This window comes from Labrus mixtus, chromosome 5, assembly GCF_963584025.1.
Source record: "Labrus mixtus chromosome 5, fLabMix1.1, whole genome shotgun sequence".
Taxonomy (NCBI): domain Eukaryota; kingdom Metazoa; phylum Chordata; class Actinopteri; order Labriformes; family Labridae; genus Labrus; species Labrus mixtus.
In genome coordinates this window covers 11,099,282-11,119,142 of record NC_083616.1, presented here as the reverse complement: position 1 = coordinate 11,119,142, position 19,861 = coordinate 11,099,282, and the positions used below count along the sequence as shown (strand labels likewise).

Genomic DNA, 19,861 nt, shown 5'->3' with positions numbered 1-19,861 from the left:
AGCTCCTTATCCCCAAGGTTCCTTTCATTACTATATTAGAAGAGTCTGCAAGGTTATCGAGCTACTGTAATAATTTCATTTTAGCAGGATGCTGCTGTAAAATATTGCATTATAAAAAGGGGCAATATTTAGTGTGTAGGTTTCAATCAAAGTATTCAGATCATAAATTCAATTTCCCCCATTCAATCTCATTTTTATTTATCTAAATACCATTTTTCATTTCAAGGAGTAATTAAGTCAAAGTAAGTGTAAAGGTGAGAGCAGTGCAGATAAATATGAAGCTTTCCATTGAAAAATCACACACTGGCTTTTTTTTTTTACCCTGACTTTGGCTCTATATGATGGCAATGAATCACCATATAACTCACAAACTGCTGGCTCTAACATGCATCATCTTCTTCCCTGGCTCCCATGCAGACACACTGCACTCCTTATGTTTCTAAAATCTATTGGGCACTATTAACTGTAGACCATAATGTAATATCTAAATACTGTACCTCAAAACTATTTTTCCAAAACCAGTGATGATGCATTAATGTACTGCTGGCCTTTGTGTAAAAGTAATAAAAACACTATGGTCTTAATATACATAAATATCATTAAACTACAAGTAAACAGCTCATTTACATTAACACAAATACAGGAATGTAGCCAGCAGCATTAAAAGCACTAGCAGGAAATGGAAGCTCTAATACTTTATCGCTAATAAGAGGGCAGACATGACACTTTTCACTATTTTCTCATCCTCCATGTTAAATGGACTTTATCTAATTCTATTTAAGCTCCCTGACAAAGGGACTAATGATGTTTTTATAGCCCTTTACCTTTTTCTTCTACCTCTGTGTTGATTGTTTTTGCACCCAAAACACCAAGTCTAATTCCTTGTGTTTGTAAATATACTTGGCAATAAACCTCTTTCTGATTTCTGAGTCTGACTGCACTTAAAGAACCTTCCAACCACACAAAGAACTTAACAGAGCAGATTGTCAGATTCATCCAATCATACACACACATTCATACAGTCAGTATGTAAAAAAAAAAGTCCATGTATTGTTTTAGACTAACTAAATCTGGCTTTTAAAATGCATGTGAACACATTAGGAAAAGTGAAATCTTATTTAGTCAAATTTCTTGAAGTTAGAGTAACACACCTAGATAATGCGGTTGGACATCGATTTACTCTCGGTATCGACCGCAGCTGGACTTGTAAATGTATTGGGCTGATGCAGGTAGCTGTTGTACAAAGTGTTAAACTCCATCGGGTTCTAATCTAAGCCATTTACACACGCACGCACACACACACGCACACACACAGTTTTATGCAGCATGCTATGCCTTCAGGATACATTTGGTGGTTAAGTATCTTGCCCAAAGCCAATTGAAAAACTGGAAAACACAAGTATTAAAGTGCATATCGTCTAAAAAGTGAACAACTTGCTAATCCTCTGTGCCAGCCCCATGTTATGATCAAGTACAGCTAAAAAAAACCTTTATAATGTTGACTAAACATTCAGTAATTGCTTAGTGCCTGGGCGTAATTAATAGCGACAGACTATTACATACAGTATTATGCTGATACACTGATGTCGGAAAAACTGTATGGATGTATTTCGCAAACCAGACTTTCTGAATTCCATCAACTGGAAACTAAAACAACATGCAGAGTACTTGCAATGCCCTCCTACTTCAAATGAATTACACATTTTCTTGGTCAGGGGCGATATGCTTCAAACTGTGACACTAAAGTCACAACTCCACAGTCTGTTTTGCACGTTCATGGTTCCAAGGTACACAGGTAAATCTAAATGTAGTTCTCATAGGCACCCTTACTCCCTGTTGTGTACCAGCCCCTCCTTGTGAGTCTAGGTACACAACCTCTAACACACTTCTAGCTGTGTGCATGCGTAGACACAGAGCCAGGTTACTGAGAGTAGGAGTGCCTAAAATCTCAGTTTTAAAACAACAAAGAAACTACTGACTTCATGCTGCTTAGACAAGATGTTATATAACCTTATATACAACTGAATGTATCCAGTTTTGTCAAAAAGAAAGTATGAAAACAAAGCACTGAAGGCCTACATGTTTACAGCCCCAAGGCAATGCAGCATTATACACAAGTTAAAAATGGTTGCCCTTCTCTCTCTCTTCATTCTGTCATAATAAAGGATGACAATTAAATAGGTTCTCAGTAATGTCAATAAAACAAATCCTATTGTAATTCAACAATACTATTGTCTTTTTTTACCCCAAGGTGTATAAAACATATGATGAGGGTTTCTAAATGTATAGACTTTGAGTTGATAGCATATTATTTAATCAGTATTCAGGTAAGGATTGTGACATGATTGTGTCATGTACTGCTGTTTATTAGCCTTTACTTCTTTATTCTACTTCTGTGTTCATTGTTCTTGCACCAACATATCAAGTCAAATTCCTTTAATGTGTTTCATCATTGCATTAAACCCAATTCGTATTCAATCTACTCTCTGTTGAAATGGCACTGCGAAAGCAAATGATCTGCAATAAACATATGGCAAGTGTTTGGCATTCATGGTATGAGATCTTTAGCAGTCATTATAGTGCAGTTAGTAGTCTGCATACATACCCAGATTGGAAGAGGCCCTCCCCTCTGCAGCTCTGTCCTTCAAACCCTCAGCTATAGACAGCTGCTGTTCATGGTACTGTTTGGCCCTCTCCAAGTCCTGCATGCAGCGAGCAGCGTGACCCAGTCCTGCGTATGCTCTCATCTCGATGGACTTTTCCTCCAGCTCCTGAGCCAGCTCCAGAACATGTGTGTGGTAGGACATGGCCTTGTCAAAGTTACGGTGGTAGTGGTAGGCGCTGCCTAGATTACTGTAGGCCCGAGCTTCCTCTCGTTTATTTTCCAGCGCCTTGGCGATGCCCAGGTGCTGCTCGTGGCATTGGACAGCATTTTCAAAGTCTCCCATGGCGATGTAGACGGCCCCCATGTTTCCAAGCTCCCGAGCCTCTGACAGCTGATCCTTGGACTGCTTGGCCAGCAGGACACACTGCTTGTGGCTGGCTAGGGCGTTTGGATAGTCCCCTATGGCTGTGTATACATGGCCCAAGCTGCTCAGCGCCATTGAAGCAGCCTACAGAGGGAGAGACAAAGACAGACAGGAGGTAAATAAAAAAATAAGGTATTTAACTATAGGCAAATGGAGAAAATAACCTTATAATTAAAGCCGCATTCCATCAACAGTGAGTCATTTTGTTGTCTTTGTAGTAAATATTTCCCATTCACACTTACATGTCCCTTCAGCCAGAATGACTGTACATCAAATGGGAAACAAAATCCATTTCCCAAATCTCTTAGGAGGCTTACTGCTCAAAGACCAAACAACAAACAAAACCTGATTTGATTTCATCCTTGCTAAGTGATGAGGGGGGTAAAGTGCAATGCAGATCAGCACAGCAGCAGGCTTGTTTTAAAGCCCTCAGTTTGCCCGCTGCAATCACGCGTCATGGCGTGCTACCACCAACAGAACAAAGAGACGGCTAATCAGGAGGCAGAGGAGAGAGAATTTAGCTTCACACCAGAGCTGTGGGGGGTAAACTGGCTGACTGACTGCTGACAAGACCTCTCAAGCTAAAAGCAGAGAGAACAATACTCTGTGTAACCTCATCCACTCTATCTTCCATTTTCTCAAGTCCTGTCCACCTGTGAAAACAAAACTACACTGGACACCTCCTTCAACTGTACAAAGAGGTTTAGCAGGAAGATAGAAGGTGCCGTCTTGACCTCTTGTGTGACACATTCACTGCAGGCTTATTAGCTGTTTATACAGAGGGTAAACAGCGGAGAATTGGGGTCAGCTGTTTTTGTGCGAACAGATGTTCAATTAATCATGCAGGGCCGGCTAGTACAGCATCTCCTTCTTGAAGTCCCACTCTGCAACCTCCAGCCAGGAAGTGGGTTGGATGCGGTCCAGGAGGTAGGACTGACAACCTGACTGGGAAGGCCATAGCACTGACCATCCTGACCTGGATCATCTCGTGGGCTGGACTGCAGTTTACATAGCGTCAGTTACCAAAGTTGCAACTGATACTTGTATTGGGCTTTAGAGAAGGCATATACTCTACCTTGTTTAATCTAAAATGATCCATTTTACCTAACCAATACTCAAAGATGTAATTTGAAGATATGTGCCCACATTGAGCAGAAGAGATTCACTTTGCTTCAGCTCCACATGATAAAAATATTGAGCCCTCTGAATAAATGAACAGCAGAAACACATTGTTGAGGAAAAAATCAATACAACAGAATCCTCCTGAAGACGCTCATAAAGTAATGTTGCTGTGAATCTTTCATACTTTCTTTTTTTCTAAACACACACAAACACCCCACCTACCTATCCTCCTTTATTTCAAATCACTGCTGATGCCTGGAACCAATTACCTGCTGACATAAGGACTTCCAGCAGTTTGCTCAAGTTTAAAGACTCGACAAGGCATTATACAGGCCCGGGGAGGCAATTACCCTCCGTCACAACTGTTGCTGTTTCATGTTCCCAGATAGCCTATCTAGGGCTGCTCAATTACATGTGCCTTTTGAAGCTTCGCTCCATCTCTCTGACTCAAACTTCCACTTTTCAGAGCAAAAAAAAAAAAACAGACAGGATTCCTCATCTCTGTCTGCCTCCGAGCTTTTGCAGTGGGAGACGCAGGGAGAGAGAAAGTGAGAAAGAGGAGAGCAATCTTTCTCCAGTTGAGATGAGTTGCTCTTGTGATCAGTGTCCCTCTAAAGTGAGACTGCAACGCTGCATTTTCTCCTCAGATGGGAGCCAAGATAGGCTGATAATGAGGAGCCAGCCTTGCCAGGCACAGAGGAGGCACTGTGTTTGGCTCAGGGACAGACACTGGCACCATATCTCCCTCATTTCTGACTGCAGACCTCTCCCACCGCTGCTCATTTCCACTCCCCTCTGGTATCGCAGAGTAACATTCCTTCTGGGAGATAAATAATTGCCCAAAATTTATAATTTCTGCCGACTTCATTCTAATTTGATTCCATTTCTTTTCAGCACTTATCTTTCCTACTCCCCTGTTCTTGCTCTCTTTTGCTCTCCCACAGTCCTCTCAATTCGTCAGCAGAGTCAGATCTGATTGTGTTTACAGAGTCCAGCCCTTCTCAGGATGTGTGCTGATTTGATTAATCCTTACGCCGTGCTTTATAAACTGTTGATAAACCGATGGCTCTTATCAGCAAACACATTTTGCACCAAGGGTCTCCTAATGAAAGGTAAACTAGTTCTGCCTGTGAGAGATCGAGAGAAGGAGAGGGGAGGTGGCGGGGAGGGCAGTGATGACATGTTAATCAGAAATGCTCAGCTCCAATAACATTATTCCATCCCTTTCCTCCGACAAGGACACTGGTCTAAGATTCCTTGCTGATTCTCCTCTGTCAGCCTCCTCTGCTAAGTATGTTTATATTCTGCAGCACATTCGAGAAATGGCTGCTTTCATAGAACATGCTAGAGGTAATGTATTGTGCTTAGCATAATTAGCCCCTTATGTCACGCAGCAGAGCAAGATCTGTGACTCTGAGCCCCTGGTGAGTTTTATTTCTCAGAGTCCTGCCAACCACTGCTCTGTTGTGTGGAGCTCTGTGGTTATGTCACTCCCTGCAGCTGTGTGAAGATGCCTTTGAAAATCAAAAAAACATATTTCACTTTGGACCCACGAGCTCTGATATTCCTCAAAACAACCAAGGCTATCATCACAGACTGGCAAGGCTTATGGGACAAGCCTAGTTGTCATGGTGATGTGGATGGTTGGATTACGGCCTACAGTCTGCGTAGAAAAGACTAACAGTGCTACGCTCATAAACACTGGGACGGAATCTGCTTCTGAGTGGAAAGAAAGGGACAAAACAAATCATGGCAAAGTGTACAAACAAGCCTCTGCTGCTGTTCAGATAACTTTTATAATAAGACCCTTACCAGTTATTTTGTGAAAACACTTATTTGCTACATTTTATTTTATTTAAGCTCAATCTTTATTGTGTAATTCTACCTGAAAAGATGTTCACAAGCTTCATCTTGGTAGCATCTAATAATCGCAAGATCCCATTTATATTGCAATAAAAGTATGAAAACAAAATCTGTGATGGTCAGAGGGGAAATGAGTTGAAATATTTCCAGAGAACCTAAAGTTTGTTTGGTTCTGATCTTCAAATAATAGAATTAAAGATGAGGAGGAAATATGAGCATGGGAGAGAGGGAGGCAGCCTTTAGGAGGTGTAAGGTGTTAAAGAGCTCACAGTTTGCCCTCTGTCCAAAAGGCATGTCCTGCAGCAGAGGAGGGCAGCCACTACTTCAGTAAAGTGCCATTAATGTAATTATACTGGAGAGGAGAGGAGTCACTCTGGAAAACAGGTTTGATTTCATTACCACTGAGGCGGGAACAACCCAGCCTTTCATTGTACCGATCCACATGTTGAGCTCTTAGTCTGGAAAGGATTGGTTGAAGGAATGTAGACATAGCCTATAATAAATAATTGATGTTACATTCCGGTAGAATTACTTTATTACCATTATCAAAAAGAAGGTATTGAAGATTCATGATAAAGTTGGAGTTTTGAAATTCATCAACTTGAATGTGGCCAAACAATAAACAAAAGATTTAAAAGCACAACAAACAAAATAAAATGACTTAGGCCTATCATATGATAATTATCCAGAAAAATTGTAAGGACATAGTGAAAAAACTCAATTGAAAGCCAAGGGGATATCTTCAAACCTCTTTTCTCTGAACATCTGTCAACAACAAAAAAATAGTCGAAATGATAGACAATTAAATTGAGGAAATCTTCATTCTAAGAAGGTAGAGCAAGACAAATGTTTTGCCTGATAACTGACTTAAACATCTTATCAAACACTTGACATGTTAGCTCATTTATTAATTGCAGCTTTACAACTAAAAAAAATAGCTTCATTTGAGCAAATATGATCAAAGGAAATGGTCGGTGTGTCCAAAAGCTGCATGGAGTATGTATGAGTGCACACTGCTATTAAATGTCTGGGTTGAACATCAGAGAAACAAACAAGCTGCTGTGATACCAATCACTTCAAAAAGATGACTCATGTGACAGAAAACACTCCAGCCCTCCATACGAACACAGCAAACACACATACATCATCAATTTAATCCACTGCACACACACACATGCACTCTCACACGCACACACACAAACAGCTGTCTAATTAAAAGGCAGTGCAGAGGGAAGGTGAGGAGAACCATGCTCCAGTGTTTCCTTTAACGAGCTGGGCTCAGGCAGCAACAGAAGCGGGCTGGCAGGAAACAGACCGCTCACTGGAGGGAGCGGGGTGTTCGGGGGGGGGGGGGGAGAGATAAAAGGGTACTGGAAAGATTGTGTTTGAAGGATGAGAGAAGAGAACTGGAGACATCCCCTAGGTGAGTTTGTCTTAAGATCTGAAATCACCTGCAGGGACGCATTTTGACAAAAAAGGAAACATCTCAACTTCAGAGACAAGGTAGAGAGGCTCTCAAAGAAGCAGGAAATATACGTCCTCGAGGCGGATGTTATTTTCACTGTGAGCATGTGTGGGAAAAAAACATGTATGTGCATATGTGTAAATGAGAGAGAGAAAGGGGAGCATGATGGAGGAGGCATGCTGCTGATGTCAGTGTAGAGGCTGGGGGCTGGGTGGGGAATGATTAAATATTCAGCCGGTTTTATGGGTGTATACTGCACTCTCTTCACCGGCTCGGTGTTTGCACACAGATATGGATCCTATGGGAGCCTCCATTAGATCAGCCAAATGACTGCCTCTCTGCCATATCAAAACCTTCTGCTTTTCTAAGCAGACAAATGCATTGCTCTGCCAAGCGAGGGCAGGTACAGCTGTGCCTGATTGCTCTTTTTCGCACACAAAATCACAGCATACATGGACACATGCACATATATACATAGAGGGATTGAGTTCAGGCCAATGTTGCTGTGAAGCCTGGAACAGGTCAACTTGAATTTGACTTTGGAACCAAATTATAGCCCCTTTCTCTTTGCTTTTCCAACCTCTGAAAGGATATACATGATACTCAGAAATCTTTTTTTTTCACGAACCCAAATCAATGCATAACTGGCAGCATCCTCAAGTTGTTTTGGAGAAAAGGAAAGAAGTTTTCCAGTAGAAAACAAACACAGATATCATAAGTTGCCCTGCTGTTAACCAGATTCTCTAATCAATCATCAGAGCTAATGCGATCTATTAACAGTGGCGAGATACTAGAGGAGCGACTTGTTTCCTGTGACCTAAGTGACCTCCAGCATGTAGATAAATGACGCCAGAGGGCCTGTAGCTTGATAATTCCTTTAGCCTCCACAGGACGCATTCACAAAGGATTGATTGTCACTAAAGGTCAAGCTGTGGGTAAGGGCACTCGTGACAGCGACGATACAGTCTGTGAGACAGTCTGCTGCTCAAACAGGCACACACACAGATCCACACATTCGGTCAGAAACGAGCACACAGACACAGTAACAGCCGTGCAGCATTACAGGAAGGCATCTAAAGACACAGCCGAGCTGTACTGGAGGCAATGCTAATGAAAATGTATTTTTTTTGCGTGTCTGTGCTGTGGTTTCGGGCAAATGGTGGATCATTTGTGGTTACTCCAGAGACCCAGCACACATCAACTCACACATCCTTACACAGGGACACAGAAATATGGAATCTATCCCAGAGCTGTGTGGTTTCTGAGAGGGTGTGTGTGTGTGTGTGTGTGTGTGTGTATGTGTGTGTGTGTGTGTGTGTGTGTGTGTGTGTGTGGCCACATTTTTGCATCTGCATGTATTTTTGCATTTTCACTTGGGCATCCTTGCTTTAGTATGTGTATGGGTGTTTATTTGAGGCACTATTGTGCAACTTGGTAGCAAACAGGCAGCCGAGAGGAAGAAACACAAGAAGGAGAGAATGAAATTGAACTGACAGTCTCCACTGGTGTTACTGGAAATTCCTCCTGAAACTTGACTGTTCCCTTCAAGTGGTATCAGCTCTGTGTGAAAATTCGCTAGACAAAACAAGGGTTGGAGAAATGACCGAATGTTAAGTGAGGAAGAAAATGAGGGAGGATTTGGCTCCACCTTTCCAGCCCCCGCCTCGGTCCCCTGCTCTTGTCCCCTGTGACAGGATGTCAGCATTGTTCAAATGAAAAAACAACCCTCCTGCCATATGATATAAACACATGAACCTAACGTCTGGTTGAGAGGAAATAGAAGTGGTGGCACGCCAAGGGAAGCGGGGGCACTGTGAATGAATCTTAATGTACTCCAAATCAGAGCAAAGCCTTGAAGGGCTGCAAGGGGCTGCTGTTTATTTCTGTGCTAAAGTCAAATCTCCACGGGCATAGCTGTGTGATGCCTGCTGGTGCGGGGAATCAATTCTTGAGAGACCTCGCGGTGACAGAAGGGGAAATCACAGTGCTGTTTGAAAGTCATTCCAGGAGGTAAACATCAAGGTTTGCCACTTTGTAAGGCCTCAAGCTGAGGACAAAGTAGAGAGAGATGCATAATGTTGCAAAGGATGGATAACTCCTTCTTTAAACACTAATTCAGGTTAGGAGCGGTTAAAGTGACACTTCTGAATGGGGTTAGAAATGAATTTACTGAAAATCATGCAACCTGTTGGCAGCTGAAATCTCTTTAGCCACGGAAGAAAAATAGATTTTGCAGGTGGGACAAACAAATAAGACACTTTTTAGTTTAATTTGAAAGGATTCAACTTCTGATAATTCAATGTCTATCCATTATAAGCTAATTTGCCGTTGTTATGGTCCCCTGCTGGGTCTGAGGACACAGTGCCAAATATAGCAAAGCTTCCAGAGCTCAACCGTGCATATGACAGCATTCAGCAGGAAGTCGGCCAGTCAATCCAAGGACGCAGGAGTGCAGGGTTATTCAAGGGCGTTTTGGAGGCCCAGAGATGGGAGGGGCTGTCCCTGTCAACCCACACAGCTGGACAAATGAGGCCTGACATGTAAAACTACGGAGTCCAATCTTTTCAGTGGCACACAAAAAATCCATTTGCCTGGTAGCAGAGGAGGGGAGAGGAGAGGAGAGGAGAGGAGAGGAGAGGAGAGGAGAGGAGAGGTTAAGGTCTGAGGACCTGGATCAATATGAGCTGACCGGAGCTGTTGCCTGGAGCAGCCTGACACAATGACAGAAATGAAGAGTGACAACCTAATGTCCAGAGTCTCAGCACTTCACCGTCCTCTTTGAAGAGGGAGACGCAGCTTTTGTCCCTCTCTCTAATCCATCGGACACAGAATACCACTTATAACTAACAGGTTTGGACCTAATCAGAGTTCAGTGAAATACATGGCTGCTTTCAACTCATTTCTTTTGTAGTATTTTTCTCCCATAGATATGTTAAGATGAGTTTAAAAAGATTAACTTGGATCTAAAGTACATCAATGTTCTATTTGTAAAAGGAAAAGAACTGGTTTAGTTAACTAGTCTACTGGATGTGTAGTCTACTCATTCCTTTCTTTCAATATCGAGAAAGTCTTAACTGTGCAGACCTACTGGCACAGCACATTCTCAGAAGAACAATATTACCTGAAGTATATGCCGTGTCATACTCCACTATCATCCTTATTTCTCATAGTGTATGAGCAAAACGTTCTTGTCTGATTCATTTTCATCTATTACAATCTCTGCCATCAGTATCAGGTCAGCAGCATTTAAACATTATGAACTAGTGACTTCTGCTCTAATAGAAACAGAAACCTAGCTGCAGGTGTCTATGGGCAACTCTTAGCTAGTCTTTTCACAAGACATTTTCAAATTAGGTGTTTTGCTGTCAGCTTAATTTAAGTGCCAAAAAAGTTTTTTTTTTTCTTGTGAGCTGAGAAGTGTAATATGTGTCTTGTTTTAGAAAGTTAAAGGTGAGAAAAAATCCTTAAAACCTGTGTTGAACAACAAAGGTATTTAAATATGTCCTGGTCAAAGTACAACAATGATTTTTTTACAACACCAAGTACAGCTCAATATTTTCTTTGTCTGTTCTGTAAAATTGATAAATATCAATACTAATGATAAAAACAAGATCAAAAAAAGGCCCCTGTTTCTAACCTGTAAATTCAATTTTGAGCTCAATCATGCCTTAAGGTTCTTGTCAACACGCTCTTATTCTGCTGGGTGAATAAATCTGCAATGATGTAACAGTGAGAGAGCCAAAGAACTTTGTTCTACTTCGAGCCAGCACACAAACCATTTAAATCTCGTCCTCCCTCTGTGCTTTTATTCCCCAAATGTAATTACAATCCTGGTGAGGCTGGCTACTGTTCTGGGCAGCATGCAGAACACAGCATCAGGACCAGCTCTCGGTGGCATCAAAAGATGGCCTGTCCCTCCAAAGCACCTCCACTCCTCACCACTCCGCTGACTGTAGCACCACCAGGCTGCACCAGACTAACCCCATGCTCTCAGCACCACTGGGTGCTTTGCTTTAGCCCCAGGCGGACAGAACTGGTCCAACTGATAAAGACTGAAAAGAGGATCTCACTACTGGGCTGTATTATTACATCCATAAACACATTATGCACGTTTGAACACATGCACACACATGCTCAGAACCACATGTGTGTGCAGTGCACACCACCTCCCAGCGTAACAGAGATTTAAGAGCATGAGGATGGTAAGCTCCCTTAGTGCAGCATGATGGAAACCAAATCCCAGGAACATTCCTTTCCATGTCCCATACAAGACATGTCTGCCTCCTGGGGGCTGGGTGGGGGGGGGGGGGGGGGGGGGGGGGGGCACATTTCAAATGTGTGCGTGTGTAAAGGAAGAAGGATAAAAAAAAATAATTTTCTAATTATTTTCCTTAAGTCCGATATTTCCCAGGATAGCACAGCAAATATTGCAGGATATATTGGAGCAATGAGAACCAGTCAGACAGAGAGATAAGGATGATGGTGGATGAGAGATGAAGGGCGAGCTAAGTTGGTAGCGTGGGGTTTGTTGGGGATGAGACAGGAAGCGACGATCAGGAAATAATGGTTGCTTTTAAGGCTTGTTTTCCAGGATATTATGGGCCACCTGCCAGCGTTGCCTCCAGCTGTGAGCACACGCCACAGGACTCTGATTGACAGGGAGGGTAAATAGTTGCTAGCAGTGGCCCTGATTGTATCGCTCACCTCTGGCTGAATAAAAGCTACAGTGGACGGGTGATTGGCTTTTGTTACAGCCCTTCAGCCACAAATTAAGTTGGCATCTCCACCGAGATAGTTTAGGTGCACGTTCACTGATACTACAACCTGCCCTGTATCTCTGCTATTGTAACAAAATCCTTCTGATAAAATACAGCAACACATTCTGATGGATAAAAATACATGAGGGGAAACCGGCTTTTCCGGGAATAAGGAGTAAAAAGCTAGAAAGAGGTAGAGAGCACAGAGAGAGGAATATGTTTACTAAACACTCTGCAGAGACTGTATTGGAATTTGAATGCCTGATTTTTCTGGAATGCCTCTTGTGTTCAGGTCACGCAATGTAAGAAGGGGGATTTGCCAGCGTAGAAGGAAATATTTGGCTCTGCTGAAATCCCTACTGAAGACAAGTACATAGCTAAAAGAAGGTGCTGAAGGTGTGTGTTGTGTTGTGTGTGTGTGTGTGTGTGTGGGGGGGGGGGGGGGGGGGTGACTTTGTATGCCGAGCAAGAGAAACAGTGTCAGCTGACTCAAAGCAGACACACTAGCACCAATCGAAATCTACTTCTCCCAGTCAAGAGCGGGAAAGATAGGAAAAACAGCACCGTGGCTTCAAACAAAGTGGATTTCTGTCTGCGTTAGATTGGCCTCTTCACACTGGAGTGATGGAGCAATCACAGGCCACTTTTGCGCTGCCATTTAGTGACAGGATGCAGGCTCCGTAGCCATAACATATGCCTAACTGGTGCTTAACAAAGGCAGGCGGGCCGGTTTAGAGGAGCAGAAGAAAAAAGGAGCAAGGAAAAGGGGGCGGAAATGAGAAAAGAAGGGTGAGAAGGAGGAGGGGGCTTGAAATACAGCTGAGCCAACATCAACAACTATTACATGACTCATCCCACATCTGCAGCAGTGAGTGGCTCAAGCCTAAACTGAGGTGGACTGTAAGCAGAGCAGAGCAAGAGTCTACAGAGCAGTCCAGTCAATAGACACACTGCCATGTACAGTAGGAGACTACGGGGGACTAGATTGAGAATATCCCACTGAAAGATGGTCTGAAACTTAAACTTATCATTTAAGATTGATTGTAAATCCCAGAAAACAAAGTAAGAGCTGCTCATAAAAGACAGAATCGGAGAAGTATATTTGTTAACGCAATACCAGTTAACACTATAAACTATCAGTAAGCAGAACGGACTCTTTAAAAAGATGGATGATATGACAGCTTCCCAAATGTGTAGTATTTGAATCTTCCCTGGCTGGTTGCAGGATAGGGCATCCTCCTCCTCTTAAATGTTAACTGATGGGACAAGGGTCAAACTAGAAAATATTAATACACATGTCCCTTTTGTTAATCAAACATTGAGTCTGCTATTCTTAACATTCTTAATAATGCCTTTTTCTGTTAAGTTTTGTATTAATTTGCATTTTGGGGCTATGAAAGGGAATGGAATTTAAACAAATAGAAAATGATGTGCGGTAAATTACTGTCTATAACATTATGTCCTCCCTAAAGCTTAAACACTTACTATTACATTTACACCAGACTCTTTATCTCACTTGTCCTGCATCACTTTTTGTTCTATCGGGCTCTGACAATGTTCTTTTTGAATTCTGTCTATGTAGGCTGTTTGTAAATTTGTGTACTAAGCAAAGGCATCTTGGTTGAAAGACACACTGACCCAAACTTTTTTTTTTTTTTTTCAGCCTCCTCAAGCACATCATTGTGTATACATGCCATGCAATAAAGTGTAGTACACACCAGAGACAAGCTCATACAAAACTCATCATCTCCTGGAACGTGAGATTCCAGCACAGCCCGGATAATAACCATAAAGGCCTTTTTTTTTCTCTTGTGCATCCCTTTAGAACTGCATGCGCACATGAGCAAACACAAACTGCACACACGTACAAAGACAACACGGAAAAGGTCCCTTTTGTCTGCTCAACACTGATGAAAAGCTACCCACTGCGAACTTCAATCACATTCGAAAATGAGTCGGAGACATGCCGTAACCCCGGCTGTGTCATTAAACCTGTCAGTCAGTCCCCTGGAGTTTGGGGAGGGGGAAACAGGCTTCGGCCTTCTGCAGTGTGTAACATAGCCCTGAACTAGACCCTGAGGTACAGAGAGCCCCTCCTCTGCTGGATCTCTGTCTCTCACTAGCATAATGAAGCAATATTATTAGGAATTCTGCTTTGTACGTCCATAAAAACCCCAAATGTCAAACATCCAGACAAAGGAATCATGCATATTCTAATGGTGTTCAGGGTATATGATAACAAACACTATCATGTGAGGAAGGATATCAAAAAATCCCATCATATGTTAGCACACAGCCGCACACACACACATGGACAGACACACACAATACATAGAGAACGATAAGCCCCCACATGCTGTCAGAGGATGGTGTGTGATTGGCCTCTGTGGAGCTACTGCTTCTCTCATCATTAACTCTTCAGAGGATCACAACGCTCTAATCACGCTAAGCCTCTCTGAATGGCGATGAAGTCAAAAACGTGCCCATGCACATATTCACAGATGCCCGACTCATTAAACACACCAACACACACAAACAGCAAACACTTAATTCATCAGCACCATGACAAAACGTAATCCACATAAGCAGCTGTGTGCAGTTTGTAGAAACAAATCTGATATCAAACACTTTAAAAACAAATAATGGCCAGTTTGCAGGGACATTATGACTCTCAGAAACACTTCTGCAGTGAAGGTCATCATTTCTACTAAACTTGGAAAAGATTTGTTATGGTTGTTTGGGTTTTACGAACCCTGAGACGGAGAATACCGGCATTTAAAACTCCACTTTACATGTTGTTCATGGGGGAAAAAAACATCTTTATTGAGATAATATTCCTCGTTCCAAAATGTGTTATCATCTTCACTGCATCATTCTTCAGATATTTCTCTCTTTTTTTTTTTACCTCATGTACTCATATCCTTGACAGGTGAAAGTAACATTTACACATTCTTCTATGTGCTACTGTGTCCTGGGTGATAAAGAGGAACCTTTATTTGATGATCTGGTGATGATATGGTTGTGCTCGTGTGTGTGCATGTTTGTGTGTGTGTGTGTGTGTGTGTGTGTGTGTGTGTGTGTGTGTGTGTGTGTGTGTGTGTGTGTGTGTGTGTGTGTGTGTGTGTGTGCGTGCGTGTGTGACATTGATTCCTGTGTGGTTTATAAGTTGTTATTTAAAATGTCATGAAACAACAATTTGGAAAAAGAGTAACTAATGCCTGAAAGAGATGCAAGAATTGAATACAGTTGAAGAAAACACAGTGTGAAACAGAGCTGCTTGTATTAAAGATACAAACCAAACATTAATTGTCAAATATCAGGTCACAGGGAACAAAACATGACTTTGAGTTGGCTAAATACATAACAAATGCAGTCATTTACAGAGAGTTTCATAGCAAACCCTTTCTCCTCAGCATTAGTCATTAAACATCATTAATTTTATAAAAGTATTTTGTATATTTGTGTGTGCAAGTGTGGTGCCACAAGAGTACAGGAACTGTCCAGCTTGATAGCCACACCTTGCCAACGGCTGTAATTAAACGTGCAGACAGCACCAGAATTAGCTACTTGCTTCTCAAAATTGAGTTCTGCTACAATAAAGTAACAGAGCCGTCCACACCTCTGGGCCGTCTGCTGAATATTTTACAACCTTGATTCCACTTGGTCCCTTTCTCGATTTAAGACAGCACTTTCAAGAGCTTTCTTTTAGGTTGATGTGTAGCCAGCTCAGGCCTGTCTGGACTGTTATTTAGAGACCATACTGTGTGAGCTGCAAGGTCAAGTATAAGCAGAACCCGTAGGCCTCTGTCCCCTCTAAGATGGAGTACTTTCATTTCACTCACTTGGGGCCTCGTATTTTCTCTCCATTTTATTGCTTTTCACCAAGCGCTTTCCACAAAGACACATTCCACCTCCTCATACAGACAGACACAGGGCTGCTGTCCAACAGTGAGAGGGGAAGGTCTGGATACAGCGCCACAGGGACAAGAATGCTGACACTGCTGTAACTCGGGACAAAAGCTGGAGATGAGAGTGGAGAAGACAGATTGAGAAAGAGAAAGAGAGTAAGTCTCAGTGTATAAGAGTTGTTAGGAGGCTCGAGTGCAGCCAAAATGAGGAGCTATAATCCCCGGCTTTGGCGTGATGTCAGAGAGTCTTGCAGAAGACCATTTCCTCACTGTGCAAAAATGCTGTCTCCTACATCCCAGAGTGTGCTGCTGCTATATATAATGCGAACATCAAACGCCTGTAGCTGCGCTGACCTCTCTCTCCCTGTGAGACCCTTCTCTGAAATACAGAAACCATTCCCCCCAAACATGGAGCGGTTGGAAACTGCACCACACCATCTGAATTTCACCTTAACTCTGAGGACAAGCTCATCTTTATTCTACAGATGAACGAGTGTTGAGGACTTAACTGGTTTCTATCTTTGACTTCAATCTTCAAAAGATCTGAGGATGAGAAAGCCCAGATGGAGGAAGGTCATTTCATTACAACACATCCTGTTTCAGGGACAAGAGAAAAGTAGAAGACCAAAACATACTGTGCCATGTTAACCGACTTACAGTGGAAACTTTCATTTTTTAATTCATGTAAGTATACGTCATGGTAACAGAAATTTGGGTACAAGTTAATCAATTGCACATCCATTTGAAAAATAATCACCTATGCAATGATTTGATCATGTATTGCTTATTATCATCAATAGAACACATAGATTTCTCTAAGACATAGTCAGAGAAGGCTGATACTATCATCAGTAGCCCTGGTACCAAAATGCCACATTGCTTTACTTCTTAAAACAAGAAGGACAGAAAGTATTATGGAATCAGGAAAATGCTTGTAAAAGTTGGCCACGTTTGGAGCATCTTGTGTTATTCAAGCTTTCTGAAACAATGTCTATTTGTCTGCAAGTGCTGGTTTTAAATGCTAGTATTTGATCATAGCATAGAGTAGGCTACTTGACATTAAGTTATCTTAAAAAAAGAAACATTTTATATAGGTAGGCTATATGTAAACTGACTGAGCTATTTATCAAAATGTTACATATCTGGAGGGGACACATTGATTTCTATATAAGAAAAGTTGACACTTCTATACAGCAATAACAATTCCATTCTGATGTTGAATGTTTCCACTTTCCAGTCAGACATCATCTAATTGAACTTTTGTCTAAAAAAGCCTCGTAGTAGACATAGGTGATGTTTAGTGTAAAAACAAAGTAACCTAAATCATAATGCTGTGTAAACTGTGAAATGAATCCTTTAAACTAGGTTGATGTTTATTAATTTATTAAGCATGAGGAGAAGAAGAACAAACAGGTAATATAACTCACCATCTAATTTGCTAGCATTGTTAGCATGTGCTGTTGGCATCTACATTTTTATGTAGATTCTGTGACTAAAAAGGTGTCTGTAAACCAGACAAGTATACAAGTACTCCATAATTATGTAAATAAACTCCAATATTGACTTTAAATGTCCTAACCCAGCACGAAAACACTCTCAATGTTTAAGACTGCTGTTGACTTGAGTTGGTGTTTGACTATTATGCAGAAATCTTTTTCCACAGTCACATTGACTAATCAGGGCCAGTAATTGCTCCAATGAGTGATAAATCGGGTCCAGTTGGGCCACAGCCCAGAGGAGATTGTTGGTCTTCATCACTGGCAGTTTCTAACCCCTGACCTTACCTCCTAATCACCAATTAGCATGCAGCCTTTTCTACATATTGACATGAGGCAAAAGCTCAGCATGCCTATTAAAGAGGCTCTAAAACAAACCAACTACAACACCAACAATGTCCCAAATCAAATGTCGGCTCAAGAAGGCATCTTTCAATGCAAACGTACACCAATCTTTTGATGCGGGCCAGTGTGTTGGTTGAGGTTCAGCTGTGGAGGGAGTAGTCTTGGATTTGTAGCTCCCCCTTGTCACAACAATATCTTTTTACCACAGAGCTGCTGACATGATTCATGAGCCAGAGGACTTGATGTGGTGTTGGTGTGCAGGCCAGATGAAATCCCCTCTGTCCACTAATGTAGGTTTCTGTGTTGGGCTGTGCTTTACAAGTTACTGTATCTAAGGAGCCATTTCACACTGCTGAGCTAGAAATAGGTCTTACTGTAGCTAAATCAACCCCGTCCAGCCCTCCCCAACCCCTGTCACTGGAGACAGTACACACATGATTCTACACACTCGTTCAATAAACACATACACACATTCTTTCTCTGCCCCTCTTTCCTTTTCCTCCCTTCCTTTCATAACTACCTTCAGTTACTCTCCCTCTATCTTTTACCCTCCCTGCGCCTTTTCCCAGCTACCTCTCTTTCCCTCGCTTCTTCTCCTTCATTAAAATGGACTTCCTAAAGCCTCCATTCGTCTTGCTGACAGCTCTACTATCGATCGGGCCGGAGAAAGGGATGCAGTTCCAGAGCTTTAAATGGTTCTCTGGCCAGCCGAGATGAAGGCTGGGCTGAACTGAGACCGGAGGGGAGAGAGGATGGAGAGCTAGGCTTAGCCCGGGAGGTCTGCCCCGAGTCTGGACTCTGATACATTTTTGGTCACCACTAAAGAAAACCTAGATTTCCCTGATGGCATGAATCCAAATTTACAAGAAAGGACTCACCAACTCTGTAATAAGGATTAGTCTGATGAGATCAGATAATGAATTAATCACGCAGGTTGAAAGCCAACACATTAGCCAGTCTCTTTGGGCCACTTGCAGGCTCTCCAGAAAGTGAGAACTATAATGGGACCGCTCAGAACAGAGGGAAGAAATGGAGGTGGGAGTGTCTCAGTTGGCTACACCGACATGCAATTCATTTCAATCAAAGCTGTGCGAACTAAAATTCCGCTGGCTGACGCCTTTAATCGGGACCCATCCCTTATCGTCAGCCATTATCTAGGGAATATGAGTTGGCACATTCGGTCTTCATCCCTCTCGCTGTGTGACATCAAACCCCTCCGCCGAGATTAATGATCGGACGTTTGATTTTCTTAATGATTAAAATCTCTATTGCGTACTACTACTCAGTGTCCTCAGTGCTGTGGGAACCCTAAAGGAGACTGTTGGATTCCCTCCTCCCTCTGATGAGCACTATCTTTGTGTCTGCTGGTTTTCATCTATAATCATAAAGTGCACCACGGCAGCGTGTCAGAGAGTGAAGGAGTCTCCTGTGACCATGTCACTGTTTATTTGAGATCTAATATGTCCCTCTGTATCGCCCTTGATTGGAGCAGCAAGGGAGTGAAAGATAGACAAGGTGTAATATTTAAGACAAATTACTCAAGTTCCCAACTGTGAGCTCTTCAATCTCCACAACACCCTGCAGTGTTTAGATGAAGATCCTGTTAGAGTAGCATCAGCAGAAGGCTATTGTGATGCACTAGTATTGATGCTTTAATCAGGAGTCTGTACAGCATTCAGCGTTGTGCAGCCAATTTAAAAATCCAACCCCTGATAGGGAAAAAATCCTCCAACAGAGGAATGCGTCTGCTCTTTCTAAAGGCCACTCTCTGGCATAAAATGGGAACACAGTCTGGGATTTTGTAAAATTGAAAAAAGATAAGACAAACAGGTCTAGAAGAGAGAAACATTAGCAGAGCAGTGTGGAAGAGGTGAGT

The 19,861-nt window shown here is 42.3% G+C and overlaps 1 protein-coding gene across 3 annotated transcripts in view; it reads right to left on the bottom strand.

The window, feature by feature from the left end:
• The window catches only part of LOC132974027 (tetratricopeptide repeat protein 28-like), a 164,650-nt gene that overhangs the window by 36,088 nt on the left and 108,701 nt on the right, over positions 1 to 19,861 (bottom strand). For all 3 annotated transcript variants that reach the window (XM_061037784.1, XM_061037785.1, XM_061037786.1), the window contains one exon: positions 2,606 to 3,113. In XM_061037784.1, coding sequence (XP_060893767.1) covers positions 2,606 to 3,113 — 508 coding nt within the window. The remainder of the gene's footprint in view (positions 1 to 2,605; positions 3,114 to 19,861) is intronic.